The following is a 21,443-nucleotide window of genomic DNA, read 5'->3' as shown; positions in this document are numbered from 1 at the left end:
GGATCAGTGTCAAATACAGTGGCAGTCTTGGATATCCGTTGTGAAGGTAGTCAGAAGCCAGGAGCCAGGAACTTCCCCTGAGCTGCTCTTTGCCAAGAGTCTTTACCTGGTCATCGAGGCAGTAGGGAGCCATAGACAAGCACCTGTCTGGATGGGGGGGTCAGGGCAGAAAGTGTAGGAAACGCCCACCTTGCATTTCCGGGAAGTAGGGTGTCAGCCCTTCTCAAGTCTTATTTTATAAGCTCTTTGACTTGATTGCTGGAAGGCTGTGGCGTGGTGAAAACTTAGCAGTCAGGTGCAAGCTCACATCCTAAATGCATCACCTCTCAGATGCACAGCAGGGAGCGTGGCCGAGAGCGAGGTGCACACTCTTCTCTGGGTCAGCTCTCCCTTTCATGTCCGATGAGAGCATTGTCCAGTATCAAGCGCTCAAGTCATCAAACTGTAGGCTTAGTGAACATTCTCAGTGTGCTCTCAAGGGACCTGGAATAAAAGTTTCCAGGATTGCTACAGAATTTTCTTTAGGAAAATTAAGCCTTTTCTGTTTGTATTTAGATCGTGTAAGTATTCGTCTCTGGCTGAATATATGCATGTGTGTTCACTCCATAGATGTGTATACCTATCTCTATATAGATGTAGATTACCATGAAGTGTGTAGAATACTGCCCTCTACTGGACTAGTTTGTGACATTGAGTAACTTACCTTGTCTGCATCCCTCTGTCCAGTTGTTGTAAAGGCGAACATAAAGTGTATTTAAAGGACTTAGTCTCCCACGTGAATTTGATAAAGAAATAACAAGACTGCTCAACTTGGAGTTATTTTTATCTTTCTCTGACTTCTGAAAGTATTTTTAAGTGACCTCTAAACTCCAATGCTTCCTAAGTGTCACTGAAAAGCTACTAAAGGGCAAATTTAAAAATACAGGAGAACACCATCCAACAGAAGTTTAACTTCCCTGGGGCGCAAGAGTCTATAACAGTTTTTCTTTTTCAACTTTAAAAAGTTTATTTTTCCCTGCCTCCTGCTTCTTCCCCCCATCTCCCTGCTGTCCCAACTTTCCTTCTCAATTTTATGTCCTTACAAAACAAACAGCAAACAAACAAATGAAAATACACTCAGGTATAGAACCAGCTACTGGCACATGGGGTAGACTTTCCAGGGCCACATTCCTGAAGAAAACCTCCCCTGCATAGCTGCCATCAATGGGGTTGGGGAAGTTCCTCAGCTGCTGCGGGGGTGGGGCAGCTCCTAAGCTAGGGGTACCTATCATAACCTCTCCCCAGTCCAAGCTGGGAAGTTTGGTTGACTTGATGTTGTACTTGTAGTCACAGCTGCTGATGTAGGTTAAAAAGTTTTAAGAAGCAATTGTTGTAAATCCTAGCCCCCCCCCACGACTCCCCCTCCCCACTTGAATCCACACAGATCTGTCTACCTCTGCCTCCAGAGTGCTGAGATTAAAGGAGTGTGCCACCAAGCCTGTCTCTTGGAAAACCTATCTTTTACATTAAATACTTGCATTCCCCTAACCTTCTTTGAAACGTTTGAAACGTGAGGGAACTGCTCTGCAAAGTTGAGTCTTTAAACAATTTACATCAGGGTTTTTCCACCCGAGAACTATTAACATTTGGGGCAATGCTTTGTTTCATGGGCCTCCCTATGCAGTGCACACTAGCCAGTTCCTGTCACACTCTCTACTGCTAGCTCCCCTGTCCCAGTGGTGACAAAGGCTAGGAATAGAGATAAAAATAAACAAGTAAAAATCTTCAGTTGCCAGTCATCATTACAGTAAACATTGATGAATTTGTAATTTTTTGAAAATAAACTACACAACAGGTAAATAATTTTGTCTTTTATTTTTTCTATTAGTATTTTGGTGGCCTCCCTTTATCAAATTCTTATATTAAACTGTAACATTTGAATATCGGTTAAACTCCAATTTTGATGTTTCAAAACACCGTTAAGCCCAGCTTGGTTGTAAATGCCAGTGAACCCTGCACTTGGGAGACTGAAGCAACAGAATCAAGAGTTCAAGGCTAGCCTGAGATTCTTAGTGAAGCCCTGACTTAGAAAACCAAGGGCTGTGGATGTAACTCAGTGATAAAGTATTTTGCTAGCATGGGCAAAGTCCTAGGCTCAATTTTCAGGACCGGGAAGGGGTTGGGGGTGAGATTAGTGTATTCTTTTTTTTTTTTTTTTAAATATTTTTTTATTACGTATTTTCCTCAATTACATTTCCAATGCTATCCAAAAAGTCCCCCATACCTTCCCCCCCACTCCCCTACCCACCCATCCCCACTTTTTGGCCCTGGCGTTCCCCTGCACTGGGGCATATAAAGTTTGCATGTCCAATGGGCCTCTCTTTCCAGTGATGGCAGACTAGGCCATCTTTTGATACATATGCAGCTAGAGTCAAGAGCTCCGGGGTACTGGTTAGTTCATAATGTTGTTGCACCTACAGGGTTGCAGATCTTTTTAGCTCCTTGGGTGCTTTCTCTAGCTCCTCCATTGGGGGCCCTGTGATCCATCCAATAGCTGACTGTGAGCATCCACTTCTGTGTTTGCTAGGCCCCAGCATAGTCTCACAAGAGACAGCTATATCAGGGTCCTTTCAGCAAACGCTTGCTAGTGTATGCAATGGTGTCAGTGTTTGAAGGCTGATTATGGGATGGATCCCTGGATATGGCAGTCTCTAGATGGTCCATCCTTTTGTCTCAGCTCCAAACTTTGTCTCTGTAACTCCTTCCATGGATGTTTTGTTCCCAATTCTAAGAAGGGGCAAAGTGTCCACACTTTGGTCTTCGTTCTTCTTGAGTTTCATGTGTTTCACAAATTGTATCTTATATCTCGGGTATCCTAAGTGTCTGGGCTAATGTCCACTTATCAGTGAGTACACATCATGTGAGTTCCTCTGTGATTGGGTTGCCTCACTCAGGATGATGCGGGATTAGTGTATTCTAGAAGAATTTATTACTCACTCTTTTACCCCTCAGTGGAATGTAATCACATAAATAGCTGCCCCCTCCCTTCTTCCTATTTATTCATCTTGCATGTAACTAAGAGCAGACAATCAAGTCATTTGATAAAAACATTTATTTGGTCCTCACGGAGTTCTCAGTTTACGGCCTTGTGTGGAAAGGAGTCTGGTAAATAAGTTAGAAAGAAAAATCCCATGAATACCTCTGTGACTTACTTCATCAGTGACAACTTTCTGCTTGAAGAAGATAACACTCCCCAATGATGTGAGAGTCAGGGTACATTCAGAAAAACACGGGGTTTTCTTCTTACTTAAACCTCTTGACATGCAAACCGAACCAACCAACCCACCCAACAAACAAAATTCAAGTTAAACTGTGATGGTGGGCATCATCCAACCACAGAACCTTGTCTATTATGAAGGGCAACCATGACACTGGGAAATATAAGTTAATATGACAAGCACCCTTTTTGGATATATTTTAAGCTAGTAGAAGAATTAAACTGTTGATTTTCTTTTTAAATTAGTACTAGTTTAACAGGATGAGTTTGCAGAATCTTCATCCATATAAATTAAAGTAACAATGACAGACAATTTGCAGAGTTCCCCTGGGTACCCGTGGTATCAAGTGCTGCACATGAACTGGAGTTTGAGTCCTGTGCACAAGTCCAAAGAGGAGGGCTCTCACTGCTAGTGACCAGGGATCTAGTTTAAGTTATGAATCAAGAAGAGAGAAAGACTGTGCTCTCAGCCAAGGAAGCCCAACCATACTTCAAGGATCATAGCCATGCCTCTCAACTGAGAAAACCTATGGCCAAATCACAATTGATCACTAGAACTAAAGAATAAACAAGTGTTTTCTTTGATTGATTAGAAACTGTTCACATTCCAAGGACAAGTGACCGGAAACAACATCTTTGGCCAATTGAGTCCCTACGTCGGTCAATGTTCATGGTGACCCCAAGAGGGGACATCATGCCTATTCCACATACAAGAAAAATTGCAATGTTTGGTCCGGTTTAAAGTGCAGAGCAGTGAGAATTACAGAAAGAGGAGAGGAGTCAGCGAGGGCACAGGCTTGATCGTACAGCATTCATTTGAAAACCCAGAGACCTTGTTACACAACCTGAGTCATTGCCGTTTCTCTCCCCACCGCTTTGAATCCATAGCATGTTATGAAATAGAAAGCCGTCCGAGGGAAGTGCTAACTCTCTCTGCTTTCTGCCACGTCAGCTCAGTCAGGTGCTGCTTGAAGATGTGTTCCCCGTGCAAGAGGATGACTCCCTGATGTCTTCACATCCAGTGGTCGTCACCGTGTCCACACCAGCTGAAATAACGTCTGTGTTTGATGGGATATCATACAGCAAGGTAGGAGATATACAGCATTGGTTTGGAACATCCTTTGGTTGACCGACTTTTAGTCAAGCTCCTTTACCCGCTAAGCATCCTACCAGTCCTTATCTTGATTTTTTTTTTTTTGAGAGAAAATATGTCTTATTTTTCTGCTGTGTGGTCAGCGAGGACAGCCAACTAACTACATGGGCATTCTAATGGAAGAACACTTTGGTGTTTAGAACAAGCATTCAAATGCAGCTTAGTTGAGGGTGAAACCTTCATCCATTGTGTGTGTGTGGGGGGGGGAGGACGGAAGGACAGAGGGAGAGAAAGAGAGAGAGAGAGAGAGAGAGAGAGAGGGGTGGGGTTGCCTGTATTTTGTAGGCAAGGCATTTTTTTAGACTAAAACTGGATGAGACACTGCTAGGAATGTGCAGCCCAAGTTCCTGTGACATTCTCTCTCTCACGACATTTCCTACCATACCTCATCCACACGTGTTCCATACTTGTGCTAACATAACTTAAATCTGTGTAGTTTCCTGCCTTTGTTCCTCACAATTCAGCCATTGTATTAAGTTACTGAAAAGCTACTGTTATGGTGGATGAACCCCGACATGGTTGTTTTTATAACTATTAAAATGATGTTTATCAAAATCAGCCTAAGTAACAACAGTTACCACTCGAAGTTGATACCGTAATTTTCAGTGCCTCCTCTTACCCCTGTGGCATCTTTTCTGCCTTCTTTTAAATGATTGATTATCCGTCTGAGGAACTCACAAAGGAAGGCTCAGACTCAATTCTCTAAGTCCTGGATATGCCAGGGGCTTAAAATAGTGTCAGAAATAAATATGTTTCTAAGCTTTATTCTTACCGTGTCCAAATGCAACGTAAAATACTTGGGAAATTGTAGTGAAAACTACTAAGTGGGAAGGCAATATTTTCATGTATATTAGTTGAAAACTGATAGAAAAATCTCACAAGTAGGGTGTCTTAGTATTAACCCACATGGAAGATGCTGGGAATCAGCGCATGCCTCAAATTCTTGAGATATGTAAATCAAAATGAAACAAAACTTTTGATATAAAATAGTTACATATCTATCCATACTAAACTATTTTGATAGATATTTTCTTTTTCCTTCTTATAAAAATACTTATCGTTTCTTATGTGGAGGTATACTTAATAGTTTGCCAGAATTTCACCTTGAAATTAGCGCTTCAGCCAAGAATGTGCGGTGAGGACCATTTTTCTCTTCTTTCATTAACATATCGCCACCTGCCGTCTGACTGGGGGAAGTGCAACAACCATTTAGACACCATTTAGTCACCGACAGGATGGCAATTTGGGCAATTTTTCTTCACCACTTAGATATTTAGAAACACACATGGAAAGGGTGCTCTGTGTGTGTGTGTGTGTGTGTGTGTGTGTGTGTGTGTGTTATCATGGCACAATAAACTGTGTAATTCATCAGGATGATCTTCAAAAACACTGGAACACAATCATGAAATGTTGCCCTAATGCTCAGTGATACTGTTCCTTGCAGTTTCATTAATTTAATTGTTCTCTTCTTCCATCCTAGGGAGCTTCTATTCTGAGAATGCTCCAAGACTGGATAACACCAGAGAAATTCCAAAAAGGGTGTCAGGTATGATTGATTTTTTTGACGGCGTCAAAAGTAAACTCTACTGATACTCGGCTGACAATTGTGGCTGGCTCATTAAGGACAACTGCTTTTTTACTTTCACTGAACAGGGACAGATAAGCAAAGATAAGGGTGTGATAAAAGATAAAGGATGACTTTACGTCAAGTTAAGGCTCTATATTTCATCTGTAACGATCATTTACCAGAAATGTCATGGGGAAATTCAAGTGGATCTCTTACAGATGCTGGATACTCTTTACATGTGTGGATACTCTTTACATGTGTGGATACTCTTTACATGTGTGGATACTCTTTACATGTGTGGATACTCTTTACATGTGTGGATACTCTTTACATGGCTGGACCTGCAATGAAAAGATAGCCTAGACCAGGTAGCTTAAACAAAAGAAACTTATTTTCCCACAACACTGGTAAAATCCAGGGTCAAGGCGCTGCCTTTCAGTTGCTGGTGAGGGTCCTTTTGTCCTGTGGACAGCTCCCCTGTGTCCTCATGAGGCACAGAGGACAAATATTTCTGTATCTTTTGTAAGAGCGTGGGTCTTACCATGAGGTCACTTTCTCATTACTTCATGATAACCAGAATGCCCTTCGAGGCCCAGATGAATTTAGGACATAATTCACTACATGGCCACACGACAGAGACATTTAAATCTGTCTTTACTGGTCTTCCCACTCGGAAAGTAGAAAGCCTTTTCCTTATTATTGATTTGGAAGATCTTTAATATAAACAATCATATTCTTATAAAGTCAGTGACTATGGACACCTTTGACCTTTGGGAAGATCTATAAGAATTCATTTCTGATGTTCTGCAGACATCCTATGTTAACACACTACTCCATGGGATGTTTCAGTTCATGTTTGTTCTAGAATGTCCTATGCCAATCGTCTCAGAATTTGTATCTCCTGATCTTTATTGAGGTTACTATAATGTGTCTTTATAGCTGCCCCGTCTTCTGGTTGGGCCCATTCCCACCTAGAAATAGAATCACGTTCCAGCTGCTCCCCTTCTCTCTCCAGCTTCCATCTGTGACAACCCAGGGATTCGATACAGCCATTTCTAGTGGCTTCTAATCCATAGAGCATAAAAGACAACATTTGTACACAGATTATCAGTTCTTTGTCATGCTGTTTTCTAGGATCATGGCACCTACAGGACAATCCCTCCCCCATAGCTCTCCTGTTGCCATGTCTTCATAGGTGATATTTATTTAACCCTTTGATATCTTAAAAGGTAGTGGTCCCTATTTTGGACAAATAGTAAAATGCCTATGTGTCTATTAAAACAAGAGAAGAAAATATTTAGAAAATATTTAGGGTACATACAAAGATATTTTGTTCATTAACAAAATATCCTGTGGGGATATGTGGTGCAGCAGCTATGAGCATGTAGAACTCCCTATGAGCTTCAGACTCAATTCTCACCACTTCTCTATTGCGAGCATCTTCATGTAGACCCTGTATCCCATGCCCTTAGGTGTGCTTCAGTGCCTATAGAACTTTTCACATATTAGGAGATATAGAAGATGTTTGTTGAGTGAATTTCTATAATGTATAGGGTTGGACATATAAATAAATAATAATAAAAAACTCTGGGCATGGTGGCACACACCTTTAATCCCAGCATTTGGGAAGCAGAGGCAGGCATATCTGTGAGTTCAAGGCCAATCTAATCTACATAGTAATTTCAGGTCAACTAGGGCTACACAGTGAGTACACAGTGAGACCCTATCTCAAAATAAATTAAAAAATACTAAAAAGCAAGAGAAAAGAAAACGTGCCTTAAAAACTTATTACATTTCTAATCACATAGTGTTCATTTTAAACTGCTGTTAAGACATTCTCAGTATCTTAAGAGCTGAGTTTAAACTAAATGTTCCTTCATACTAATTTTTGTAGAGAACTATCAGAAAAGTAAACAGCCAGGAATAACCACTCAATAAATGCTCAGACCATTCAATAAGTTCTCAGTCCTCCTTAACCTAATGTGTTGTCATTAACTTAAAAAGCCTCACCTGAGACTAATATTTCTCAAGTTACAACAGTCTCTAGCCATGACTACAAATGGTCCTACAAATTTAACCTGGCTCAATGGCTAATAGGCAGTATGTCTTATACAATTAAAGAGTTATGGAGTGGACATATTTATAGAAATTTAGAGGAAAAAAACCCATCAAAGCACTTTTTCTTTCTTTCAATTTTCAAACCAAAACTGGTATTAACAGGTATCTGTGTAGCTCTGAGATCACCTGGGACATTCACCCTGTCACCCGACTCACCCTTGAACACACCTGTCATCACACCATGGCTGTTGCCCCAAAGTCCATGGTCTGGGAAACTGGAGTTCAAGGACTTTCCTTTATAAATTCTAGCATTCTACCCAGGCTGATTCTCCATTAGGAAAAGTGGGACTCTGAAATTTGGGTCGACCAGTTATCTCCTTTTCTGTGTTCATCTCACCAAGTACAGCGTCACACAACAGAATGATGCTGTCATTCACTGAAAGACTCCTGGGCCACAATTGTGCATTGTAAAGGTGCAATAGACGGTGAGACATTAGTTAAGAAATGTTTGAGAAATGTATCCATCTTCTCTTGTTCTACTATTACCTGGGTAAAGATGAATGGCTGATCTGGGAAGGCCTTTCCTTCCTAGGACACAAACAGCACACACTGTTTCTTTTCCTTCTGTGCTCACCAGTACCAGCTAACAAGGGAGCTATGGCCTGGCTTGTCGTGTGATTTAGACTTAAAAGTTAACATGACTGTGATAAGGAGAAGAAAGGAAATTCTGAGTGTTGACTGTTAGGAAGCATTGACCTGGCAAAGATAAAAGTGGTACTTTTTGGTACCGTTTATGTAAGCTTCAATCTGGCTTCTATTTCATGAGAAACAATAAACTGCAATGGAGAAGAAGGAAGAGGAGAAGGAGGACGAGAAGGAGGAGAGGGGAGGAGAGGGGGAGGAGAAGGAGGAGAAGGTGGTTGTGGAGGAGGAGGAAGAGGAGGAAAAGCCAAACCAATACCCACACATTGACCCAGCAGACAGACAGATTCCTGCTAACCAGTCTCAGACGCTCCTCTCTTCCTCCAAGGACACAGGCATTTGGCCAGGGCCATTTCTTTCATTACAAAAACAGGAGCATTATATTAAGTAATATTTAAGGCCCTATCTAGTTCCAAGATGGCTCGCCTATTTCTCTGCTGAAAAATGTTGCAAGTGTACAAAAAACAAACAAACAAACAAACAAACAAACAAAAAAATATTTGGCAGCATAGACACAAGGTCAAGGCCAGCCTGGACTACACAGGGAAATTCTGTCTCAAAAGTAAACAAGAATCAGCAAAACAAAACAAAACAAAAAAACAACCCACTGAGCAAATGAACCCCTCTACGATGCTTTTATGAAGGCATTACTCCCTAGAAGATGGTATTAACCTGTAGCTACAGTTAGAACTGTTATTATATACTAAGTGTTACTATATACTAAGAGTCTGGAATGAATATCAGAAACACACTTCTTCCTTCCTTTGTCTGCCCTCTGGTGGTACTATTGAGTAGTGAGTTAACCAAAAGAATTAACATAGGTGCAGGATTCCAAGCCAGCCTCAGCCCTGTTTGGAGGGGTTCTGGGATTGAAAGTTTGTTTTATCTCTAAGTGCCCAGAACAAAGAAGAGTCTAGAAGATAATGTGACCTAGTTATAGTGCTTCCTGAAACTTTAAAGCAACTTAGAAATTAAATGTTACCTACAAAGTTACGCACTGGGAACACTTGAAAAGTTTGATTTCTAGGTAAGATTCCCACACATTAAATCGCACAGGACAGGGAGAGAGCAGAAACACTGGCAAGTCTCCAGAAGACCAACCCCCCAGCATTGGCCAGGTAAGGGATGAGAAAAGACTGAGATAGCTCTCTGGGGGAGGGGGGCTGTCTCAGTGCTTCTGAAATTCCCATGCAGAGATCTTGTGAGCAGAACTTCCAAAGGGACAGCTTTCTATTTAAAAGATTTATGTTTTAAAAGTATTTGAAGAATAAAGACTTGCTCTCCTAAGTGAGTAACTTCTCCTATCTACTCATAACCACCTTGATCATTATTCAAAAGACGTCATGCCTGTTCACTTCCTTAGCATGGCGAATTCGACCCACTACCATTTAAGTTCAAGAACTGAAGAAGTGTCCACCTTTAAGACGGCTGAAAAATGGAAACAATACTTAATAATATGAAAACCAAACAGCACTGAAATATCAGTGTCTGGAAATACTGTTTTACTGCAAGAAAGCCATTGCTGTTTCTTGGATGGTGTGTGTGTGTGTGTGTGTGTGTGTGTGTGTGTGTGTGTTATCTCATGCCATGGAAACACCAGGAGCAGTTATGGGAGGTTCGGGTGAAGGAAAGCCAAGACTGGCCTTTAAAGCACTCATCTTTTACAGATTTACTTGAAAAAATTCCAGTTCGCGAATGCAAAAACTTCCGACTTTTGGGATTCACTGCAAGAGGTGAGGAAGGCCATGTCCGCAAACCTTTCTTCGTTCAATTCCGAAGTGATTTACATTTTAATATCACTAATTATTTTTAATGTCCCCTCATTTACAAATTAATGGAGCTCCATTGTCCTCCCAACCACAGGCAAGCAATCTGCCAGTGAAAGAAGTGATGGACACCTGGACTAGCCAGATGGGTTATCCTGTGGTCACTGTGAGTGGAAGGCAGAACATCACCCAGAAACGCTTTCTGTTGGACTCCAAAGCTGATCCTTCACAGCCACCGTCAGAGCTCGGGTAAAGATGACTCACTTTAAAAGAACAGGAGAAATTATTCAGCAGAAATACTGCTCGTACACTTAAGCCTTCGTGGTATGATTGGCATATGACAGTGTAAAGGTACAGCCTATAGGCAACAGAGAGTTCAAGGCTAGCCAAGTAGCAGAACTGAGCGTGTGCCAACGTTTATCTTCTATGTGGACGTGGACATCAAAGAATAAAAGAGTGGAAGCAGTGGAAGAAATAAAGTCGGGATGGTGTTGAACATGAGTGGGCCTGGCTGTGGGCAGTATGGAATGCTGGGAGAAAGGCTAAAGGGAAAATCGTGGTCCAAAGGGAACTGGGAAAGATGCTGACAGATAATTACAGTGACCTCCCTAGGCAGGTTTTGCGCTTACAGTGTGCAGTGCACAATAAAGAATACAGAGGAGCTGAAAAATGGATTGAGTAGTGAGTCCAGGCTGTGCCGTTCGGACCTACTCCTCCGCTTCATTCCCACCCATCACTCTTGCCCTCACTGTTAGAGAACTCTCAACTGTCTGGCAGTGACAGCAGGCAGGAATCCAGATGGCTTGTTCCCCACCTCCCTCCAAATATACTAAAACAGTAGAGGACAGCCAAAGACTTCCACAGTGGAGGCTCTGGAGCAAAGCCATCCTTGCAAGGAGCATGGGCTGGGCTTCCCCTATGACTGCTCAGGGAGAGGCTTGTTTCCAAAACCTATCTTCCTCCTCTGTAGAAGGGGTAGCATCCAAGCCCTCAAGAGTAATCAATTCTGTTTTGAGAGATGATTTAGTTGGTAACAGACATGCCATGCAAGCTTGAGGGTCCAAGTTTGCATCCCTAGAACCCATGTGAGGCCAGATAGAGCAGCATGCACTGGCAGCCCCAGTACCTCTATGGTAAGACGCATAGTGGCCTCATGACATTCCCCGGAATCCTCAGCCCGTCCGCATACGCGAAAGTGGACAACAGAGAGACCTTGTCTCATATACGGTGGATGGTAAGGATCCTCTCACGTTCACACAAGTGGATATGCACACCCACACACAGACAGATGCACACAACGTACATGCAGACTCAGAACAACAACGTGATCAACTCAACTCTCCTTTCTTAAATATGAATAGACAGTGGAGAATTAGAAGACACATGAAAAATGGCTAAGCATGAAAGCTTAAACCATCCAAGGTGGACAAATGAAAAAGTCCCGACTCTATGGACATTAATCAGGAACTAAAAATGGAAAGAAAAAAAAAGGAAAAAAAGAAAGAGAAAATTATAAGAAATATTCAGACTTTAAAAAAAAAAGCTATTGTGCTTATTGTACAAGACATAGTGCCTTCGAAAGGCAAATTGAGAACCCAGAAGGAAGACTAAATTTTTCAATGAAGTAAATTTGGGAGAAATTCTCCAAAAATGTAAAACTGACACAACGAGATGGTAACTATGAAGAAAGCAAACCTAAAAGCCTAGTGTCCGAAGAAGGGGTGAACAGCTAGGCACAGTGGCAGAGTCTGTGGGCGAGTGATAGGACCTGACCCAGTGTGGCAGGAGCTGCATCCTTCCCAGCTGGCAGGGATACTGTGTGTAGCTTGTCCTTGGGTCCCATGGGTGTATCACATGGAAATGAACAAACTCTGTGAATTGACCTCTGTGAATTGAGAACTGGTTTTGAAGTCCTCAGTGGCTAATTGCATGTCACAGAACAACAGTCACACCAAGAAAGGTGGGGCGAGACTCTCCCCTAGAGGTCCACGTGTGACCCAGAGAGAAGCCTGAGAATGATTTTATTTTGAAAATGTTTACTGTTAAAGGGAAACAGAAGTAGTAACATGAGGGAACTAGCCCGTGCCTCTCGTGGTTAAAGTAGAACATATTGGGTAATGTTAGTCAAGTTAAACTGAAGAGCCAGGCCAGAAGCTTGTGCCCAAGGGAGGGATATGACAGCCTAGGGTTTTCAGCACCAGCTCTTCAAACTTTTTATTAATTATGAACTTATGTACAAATTGCCCAAGGCAAATTCCCCTGACCATTTAAGCAGCACTTCACTTTGAAATTTAATCAAGTTATCTTATATATAACACATAAACTTATACATGTGACCAAGTTCATCTAAACACTTCTAATTAAAACTTTATTTCTAAGCCAGACAGTGGTGGCACACACCTTTAATCCCAGCACTCAATGGGGACAAATAGACAGATTTCAAGAGTTTGAGGCTAGCTTGGTCTACAGATTGATTTCCAGGATAGCCAAGGCTATATATAAAGATATCTTGTCTCAACAAAAAACCCCCAAACTAGTAATTTCAAAGTATGAAGATTCAACTAAGATGTACAAATCTGTATCATCTACATTTTTATTTCTTGTATATTTTTTATAAATCTCAGTGGCTTAGAGGGGGAGGGCACTGGCAGCCAAATCTGATGACCCACATGGAAACCACACAGATAGGAGAGGACCCGCTCCAACAAGTTAGCCTCTGACATCCACATGTATGCCCCTCCAGATGGAATAAATAAGTAAATAAGTGCAAAAGACATTAAACCCACGTGTAGAGGAGGTCAAAAGACATTTTCGTCATGTTAAAACTAAAGCCCACAATTTTACCAAACAAGATTCTCCCCCTAATATTAAACATGGCCACCGAGTTAAGATGTTTGGAGAATTTTAACTGAAACCCAAGCCAATATGTTATCCTCTTTAACTGGGTAGCTTTTTAGAAAATGCCTTTAATACAAAGCCAGTAAAGTGTGATCATCTCAGAACTTACCACAGTATTAGTATTAGACTTAGTATGTCGTTTGTATGTGCTTGGCCAAGGGAGTGGCACTATTAGGAGTTGTGGCCTTGTAGGGAGTAGGTGTGGCCCTGTTGGAGTAGGTGTGTCACTGTAGGTGTGTCACTGTAGGTGTGGGCTTTAAGACCCTACTCCTAGCTGCCTAGAAGTCAGTCTTCTAGCAGCCTTCAGATGAAGATGTAGAACTCTCAGATCCTCCTGCACCATGCCTGTCTGGACACTGCCATGTTCATGTCTTGATGATAATGGGCTGAACCTCTGATCCTGTAAGGCAGCCCCAATTAAATGTTGTCCTTATGAGAGTTGCCACGGTCATGGTGTCTGTAAAGCACCAGGGTGCAGTAAAAACTTAACTAAGACACGTAGTCATCATCAAACTTTGTCCCAGGGCTGTAGACACGTGTGCACAGTTACAGAGTTACTTTGCATACTAACTCATATCCCTCACTCCACCCCACAATGACGGGAAGATAATCAGACTATCAGGACATCAAACACTGGGACTAGCCCCAGGGTCACTGGATGCAGTAACTATTCTAAGGACATCATTCTGGTCCAGCTGAGCCCTCCCAAAGTGAATATTGGGTAGAGTGCGGTGTCATTGCACATCATCTGTCCCTGCGCATTGCTCCAGCCCTACCCACACCCCACTTGTTATAACTCTCCTTTATACTTTTAACAGTTTGAGTGGCCTGCCTACTTCCAGGCACCGTGTGGTCTCCACTACTGCTCAATTCTTACTGCCGAGACTCTAGCACCTCTTTTGTGATGATTTTGATGTTACTCGGTGTGATTTCTATATCATTGTACGTCACATGTAAAGTATCACAAGGTCAATTATATGGGAGAAGTTACTACAACATGAAGGAGGAGAATTACCGGACATGAGGAAGGTATTGTGGAAGCTTTAATAACTATTAAACTGGTTTCTTTGTAGATACCAGTGTGTCTCAGAAAGCAGATTGGCCAACTTGCATACTACTAGACCTTTTCAATGGTAAATTTCCAAGTCACTCCTCACCTGGGTAACAAGCATCCAGTGAGAAGTTTTACAGTAACTATTCTCTCCTGTCCTACTTGAGAACTGATTGACTGAGCCTCGGTTCATTAGGAGCAGGGCCTGGGGAGTGTACAGGAGACTTTGTTTCCCCAGGATTTACTGTTTACAGTGAGAAAAGGGAGTGATTATAGCTTGTAGGCAGAGCTTCCAGGTCGAAAGCTGTCACGTGTATATACAGTGCACCACCAAGCACCGATTAAGTGGATAGAGCTGTTGACACCCTTTGGATCTTTGTATCTATTTTATGGGAGGGAAATGTGAAGATCGAGGCAGAAAGCGGCTATGCAACTCATTCAAGGTTGCTCAGAGAGGAAGTGATGGGACCGTCATTTGAATGCAGGCAGACCAGCTACAAGGCTGCATAGGAAGACTGGGGAAGTGGGCAAGGGAGGCAAGGGAGGGAAAGCCTGGGACAGGGATGCAAGCCACAATGGAGGGTGGAGATGTTGTTGGCTAGGACAGTGAGAAATCAAGGGACCCGAGGGAGAAAACTGACAGATGACATTTGTATTTTCCCAAGTTCCCTCCAGTGACAACATGTGCATTGGATGTTACAATGAGTAAGGCAACAACATCCTCTGTCTTGCAAAACAATCTTCCACTAGGCAGGTTTCCCAGCAATTGTTTCCTCATGTCATGGGTAGCCACTGATTTATTAAGCAAAGACAGCTCTTGCTTTGTTTGAGCTAGAGGGATTGGAGTAACAAACAAACAAACAAACAAACCAGAAATAAACCTCGTTGTTTATCCATTCTGGTCTATATAGACCCTTCTCTTAAAAAATTACAACCAAGTGAACCAAACACATCATGTTACCATAAAATTTTTAAATTTTATTCAGCAAGAGAGTACAGTTGTAGCATTGATACTTAATCTTTTTCTTAAGTTTTTAACCAGATATTGTATGCATCTTATTGTGATTCCTAGAGGCATGATTTTTATCCTCTAAAATTATCATAAAGTAGATTTATTTGTGTTGGATTTATAAAATAGAATTATATACTCACAGGAAAAGAAACAGAAAATCGGCTCTTCCTTCCTCACTGAGAACAGTTTGTTACAAATCAATAGTAACTGAACAAAGAAGCAAGAGATTTCCAAACAGAAACGAGCTTTCCTCCTGTTTCTCCTTATCAGAATATTAGACAGCAATAAATACTTTCGGGCATCCTGCTCTCTTGTATAATTAGCATATGTGAATAAGAATGTCTAAGCAGCACATTGTGGGCAGGGCAGGACGGGCCCTTTCCTTAGCTCCCCCTCTTCTGAGTTGCTCTTTTGTGGTAGGCGAAGATGCTCTCAGTTACACTGGGGCTGACTGACCTCTTCTGAGTGTGTCTTTCTGTTTGCTTAATCCAAGATTAGGAGAAGCATAGAGCAGAAAGTTCTCTCATTCAGATGAACCCTATGTGAGTCATATTGTGGTCTCCACTATCTCTTCAAATGTCTCATCTCTGTGTGTGGGATTTCTTCCTATCAGGACCTTGGGTGCCCATTCCACATTAAGAGACAGAAGATTGGGAGTAGGTGTGCCATCTTAGAAGATTAAGTCAGGGTCAGTGGCAAAAATTAGACTGGCCATATTTAGCCTGGATGGAGCCAGTAAGACAGTCAGAACATTAATTACACCTTCAGGGACGATCCCTGATACTGCTGAATTTAGATAACATGTAACAGCCTTCATTTACTTGGCTTCTGCTCTTGGACATATTATGTTCTCAAATCTTTCTCTTTACTCAGCAGAGATTAGGTACAATATCAGGATTCTAAAATTAGAAGAGAGTAGTAGCGCCACTGCCTTCCTTCATTTTGACTTAAGACACTCTTAGACATCCCAGGATAGCATGTTTTATATCTGTTTCCAGTAACGCATCTTCTACCAGCCTTTAGTGTGGTAGAGTCCCAGGGAGGAGAACACCCTATATAAAGACTGTGCTCATAGATCATGAAGCCCCCAGCTGTTCCGTGTTGGGTCAGGCTGGCGCTAGGGAAGATGGGGAAGACCGACTGTTCTTCCGGTTAGCACTGCACTAGCAGCACGGCAATAATATAGAAAGGGATTTGTTACAATCTGCTTTGTTCCTCTTCTGAGAAGCTGTAGAGCTCCCTAAAAACAGACCTGGAGATGGCAAGTGAAAGTGACTTCTTAGGAAGGCGGAGGGAGCAGGGGTGGGGGTGGGGGTGGGGGTGGGGGCAGCTGCAGGGGTGCTGTACGAAGCTGGATCTGTAGAGACTCGCTGGCTGCCAACTACAGGGAAGCTCTGGAGCCTGCTCAGATGTACTTGGCAGATTAGGTAAGATAGGTTGTCACCACACCCATCCACCATGAAGGAAGAAGGGCCACATTCAGAGAAATATGTTTCCTGGATCTTTGGGCTTTCAGGCTCCAGCAGCCTGAGGGCATCTGCCACGTAGTCAGTTTGGAAAGCATACCCAGTCAGGGAGGGGAGAGAAATGTAAGGAGGTGGCATTGGGTGAGCCTGAAGCATCCACAACAGTCACTGGAGAGCCAAGGGAGCCATTGGTCTCCTGAACTATGTAGCTATTCTACTCGAGACAGGAGGGTGGCAAGTTCAAGACTTGCCTGGGCTGCAGAATGAGTTCAAAGCTAGCCTGGGAAGTCTAAAAAGGCTTTGTCTCAAAATAAAAAGTTAAGTCGTAGCTCGTTGCTAAAGGGCATCCTTGGTGTGCTGGGGGCCCTAGAATCAACCCTCTGATTTCACAAAACTGACACAAACAGTAGAATGAATTCGGCACCCCTTTCTCCTCCACTGATGTGGCTGAAATACTAAATAGCAAAGGAGACCACTGAAATAAGCTTAGGGGGTGAGTTTCCCTTGCAGCACTGATGTCATGGCTGCAGTTAGTTACTAAGCGAATTTTAGAGATGAACGCGTAATGCTTAGTGGGAAGGAAGGCAGAATTTCAATATAATTTGATAAAAAAAACCCAAAAAACAAAAAACACCATGCTAGAACCTACATAGGCTTGAATGCAGAGGCTCTCCGTATTATGATGCCAAATGCTACATTTATACAAGTTGTGTTGTGCAAAAATATTTATTTCAAAGCATTTTTTTACTGAATATTGGATTTTCTTCTCCCTTATCTAATTTTACGTAAATTTTGTGGATTTATAGAAACTGAGAACTCTGGCATGACCTATCTTTGTCCCTGAAGTACATTTTATAGACTGTATGAGTTGTGTACTACGCACTGCCAATCATTTATAAGAAAAAAATGTGTTCATCGGTTGATTTTGATACTTAAGCTTCTCATGATTGAGTGTTTCCTTCTTAAAATTTTTAGTTACACATGGAATATTCCAGTCAGGTGGGCTGATAATGACAACTCGAGGATCACCGTCTACAATAGGTTAGCTGAAGGAGGTAAGTATTTACTTAACACATTCATTTCTTCTATGAATTGATGCATTTCAGGAAACAAACAGAAACACAGCAAGGCAGCGGTTCAGCCAAAACTTGTGAATTTCCGCTGAAAGTCATCTCTCAGCTAACTTACCCACAAGTCTAAACTTTTGTCTACGATGAGAACTTCCTCACCTTGACACGATCCTTTAGTGATTTATCATGGCAGACAGGAAAAAATTGCCAGAGCCAAAGGAATTTTACTTACCTGTCAATCACTGGGAAATCAAGCCATTAGGTTCCGACATTTCCTGGCTTCCTCCCTGCCCCCACCCTTCCGTCCTTTCTTCCTTTTCTCCTCTCTCTTCTGTTCTTTATATCAAAGAAGGAAGACATTGAAATTCTTAAAATATTACATGAATGGCCTGCTTTTTACATGTTTTCTCCCAGTTAGAAAAATCAGCTGCAGATGTGTTTCTTCTTCTCTCTCCATTGACTTTTCTTCTCCTTATTTTAAAATATTTAGGGTTCTTTAGAACCGAGGAGGTGTTATTACAAACCTTCAGATTGTTGGGGGGAAAACAATAAGTAAGAGAGATTTTAGCATCAATCTCAGGGGAATCTTCCTCTTTTGTTTGTTGGTTTGGGTCAGGTTTTTTTTTTTTTTTTTTTTTTTTTTGGTATTTTTTTTTTTTTTTTTTTTTTTTTTTTTAGGTATTTTATTTGTGCACTTTGCCCTTCTAGCTAGAATTCAAGTCACTTGAGAGCAGAGACCATCTTAGTACATCTTGTATCACATTTATTAAGTCATGGAGAATCTTGCTTTTTATGCTTTAACCATCGTAAGTGTTTTGTGTTGCAAAACACTTCTCATCTAAGACAAAATGGATTTCTTCTTTCTGTCCCACGAGAATGTGGTCTAAGAAGAGTGTATTCTGTAGGCTTTCTCTGGGGTTTCTTGAAGCTCAAAGCATCTGACATTCCTTTACCTCTACCTGGTTATTTGTCCTCACATTGCCCATCTCATGTGGATAACCTGAGCTGGGGTTTTAGTTCAATTGGTCCAATGCTTATCCAGCATGCACAGAACTCTGGGTTCAGTTAGCAGCACCACATATAACGAGATGCAGTGGTGAGCAACTATAATCCCAGCATTCAGGAACTAGACGCAAAAGGATCTCAAATTCAGGGTCATTATCAGCTACCTAGTAAGTTCAAGGTCAGCCTGCAGTCAAGGGAAGCTTGTATGCAGCTCTGCCTCAAAATACAAAATTTAAAATAAAGTGTATCATCCAACCCTCTTGGATAAGTTCATAGCTACATGCTAGCATCATCTGTCCTTCACATACCCAAGCCTCAAGCAACTGCTGAACTTATGCCAGTGAGAACTTAGCTTATTCTGGAGATCAGTTTTGTGAATTGGTATAACAGTGGTTTTCTACTGTCTCATTTCAATTAACATAGACTTTCCAGGGTTCATTCATGTTGCGGCAAGGATCAATCTTTCCTTCCCTTACATAATGATAATAGATATATGTGTATACATATATGCATATATATGTATATATAATTCTATTTTCATATGGATATGTCTTCTCTTCTTTACCTGTCCTTCTTTTGGATCTTTTAAATCCTACAGAATACTGTTAGAATCGTTTGTGCAGTAGTTTTTCTGCCTTGGGTGTTTTTCATCTTTGCTATTTCTTTTTTCTTTTTTTTTTTGCTTTTATTATAAACTCTCTTACATGTTCAGTTCTAGTGTCAGCTCTCCCATCTTCCTATTATGAAGTTAAAACTCATCTCTGGGCTGTTCCTGACAGAAAACATATTCATAGGACACCAGGAAACCACACCTCCTCCATAGGACACCACACCCCTTCTTAGGAAACCACACCCCCTTCATCGTTTATGCTAATCATTGTGATGACATTGTGGCCAATGACTCTGGATCCTTCCAGAAATCCCAAATCGATGCCTTTTTGTCTCAATACACCACATGTGTACGCTGTGATTGAACTCTAAGCTGAATGTCTTTTGGTCTGTCTGTTGGCCATTTTCCTACTCACAGGCCCATGTGCCAACAGAAAATGAAGAGGGCAGAAAGAGAAATAATACAAATGTCCCCTGTCACTAATAAAAAGCAGAACAAGAATGTTGGGATATTGACCCTCAGCTAAACCGTTGGTCACTGTGTTCAGCTGAGGGTCAGAAGACTATCCTGGCAGTCGCTTGATTTGCTCTTTACCCATTTAAAAACATGAATAATTCATCCACTCTAACACTATTTTTTCCCCAGTGTTTTGATGGAGTGAGCATTTCATATAAGAGAATTTTGTAGATAGTAGAAGCTCACTCAAGTGCCTCAGAAAACAAATATCAAGAGTTCAGAACAAATATTCTTCTAGTATTTGTTATATATTTATTAGAAAGAATTTCTGGAATATTCAATCCTTAATTCATTAGTTCATTCTTTGAGGCAAGTTTTTGGTTTGCTTTATTTTGAGACAGAATCTCACGTAAGGCAGCTTAGCCTCCCACTTGTTACGTAGTCAAGGATGACCTTGAACTCTTGACTCTCCTGATGCACCTTGAGAGTGCTGGAATTTCGGGCCTGAGCCTGTACTCTGGCTTTATACCATGCTGGGGGGAGGAGTCTTAAGATGTCACGCTTGCTCGACAAGCACCAGGAGCTACATTCTTAGCTCAGGAAGGTATTTTTAAAAAGTAGTTTTGGGGTCAGTTTGGGAATGAAGGCAGAAGACTGAAGAGTAACCTTTCCCATCCTGCAGTCTTGCTGCCTAGGGCAGATCTTTGGATACACAGGTTCTGCCATGAGAGGCTGTTGCCATGACGCAGGTGGTAAAAAGGCACCCACTAGACAAGAGCCAGGGCAAATGAATGGGCCCAGGGAAGGTTGCTATGGGAGAAAACACCTTGGTCAAGGCTCAAAGGCTCACTAGAGTTTTAGGGTAATAGGATTGACCAAGTACGGGGATGGGGTAGTGGGATGGGGAGGTCTGTGGCTCAGTCAGGGAGCAGAGTGTGAAAGCAAGAGGAGAGAAGGCTTCCTGCTCCCTTCTTCCTCTCAGGGACGTCTAAAAGCATTTGTGTCACCATTGGCATATCTATGCCTTTCTCCCTCAAAGAATATTCTTTTGCGGAAATGAGCACCTTTCTGGTAGTTGCTGCTGCACTGTTTCTTCGGCAGACACTGAGGGGTTGTTTATCATATGAAGGAGAGAATAAATGAATGAAGTGGGCTCAGTGTTCACGGAGCTAACAAACCTGCCTTCAGCTGAAACTTCAGAATCACCAGAAAAAAAACAAAACAAAACACAAATTAGACACCTCTTCCAACTTCAAAGTGCCTGCTCCATTTTTAGGCTGTGCCACGAGTTCCTGTTTCCTGTCTGAGGACATCTTGGGCTCAGGGCACAGATGACGAATGTGTCCCCAGTATCCTGGATGGGTGAGCAGCTC

The 21,443-nt window shown here is 41.9% G+C and overlaps 1 protein-coding gene across 1 annotated transcript in view; it reads left to right on the top strand.

The window, feature by feature from the left end:
- The window catches only part of Enpep (glutamyl aminopeptidase), a 65,141-nt gene that overhangs the window by 23,541 nt on the left and 20,157 nt on the right, over positions 1-21,443 (top strand). The window contains exons 7-11 of the mRNA XM_021157699.2: positions 4,209-4,343; positions 5,890-5,955; positions 10,404-10,469; positions 10,600-10,751; positions 17,905-17,984. Coding sequence (XP_021013358.1) covers positions 4,209-4,343; positions 5,890-5,955; positions 10,404-10,469; positions 10,600-10,751; positions 17,905-17,984 — 499 coding nt within the window. The remainder of the gene's footprint in view (positions 1-4,208; positions 4,344-5,889; positions 5,956-10,403; positions 10,470-10,599; positions 10,752-17,904; positions 17,985-21,443) is intronic.

The sequence above is a fragment of the Mus caroli genome, chromosome 3, assembly GCF_900094665.2.
Source record: "Mus caroli chromosome 3, CAROLI_EIJ_v1.1, whole genome shotgun sequence".
NCBI lineage: Eukaryota > Metazoa > Chordata > Mammalia > Rodentia > Muridae > Mus > Mus caroli.
Note: the sequence above shows the minus strand (reverse complement) of the source record. Positions and strands in the feature narration are given on the sequence as shown.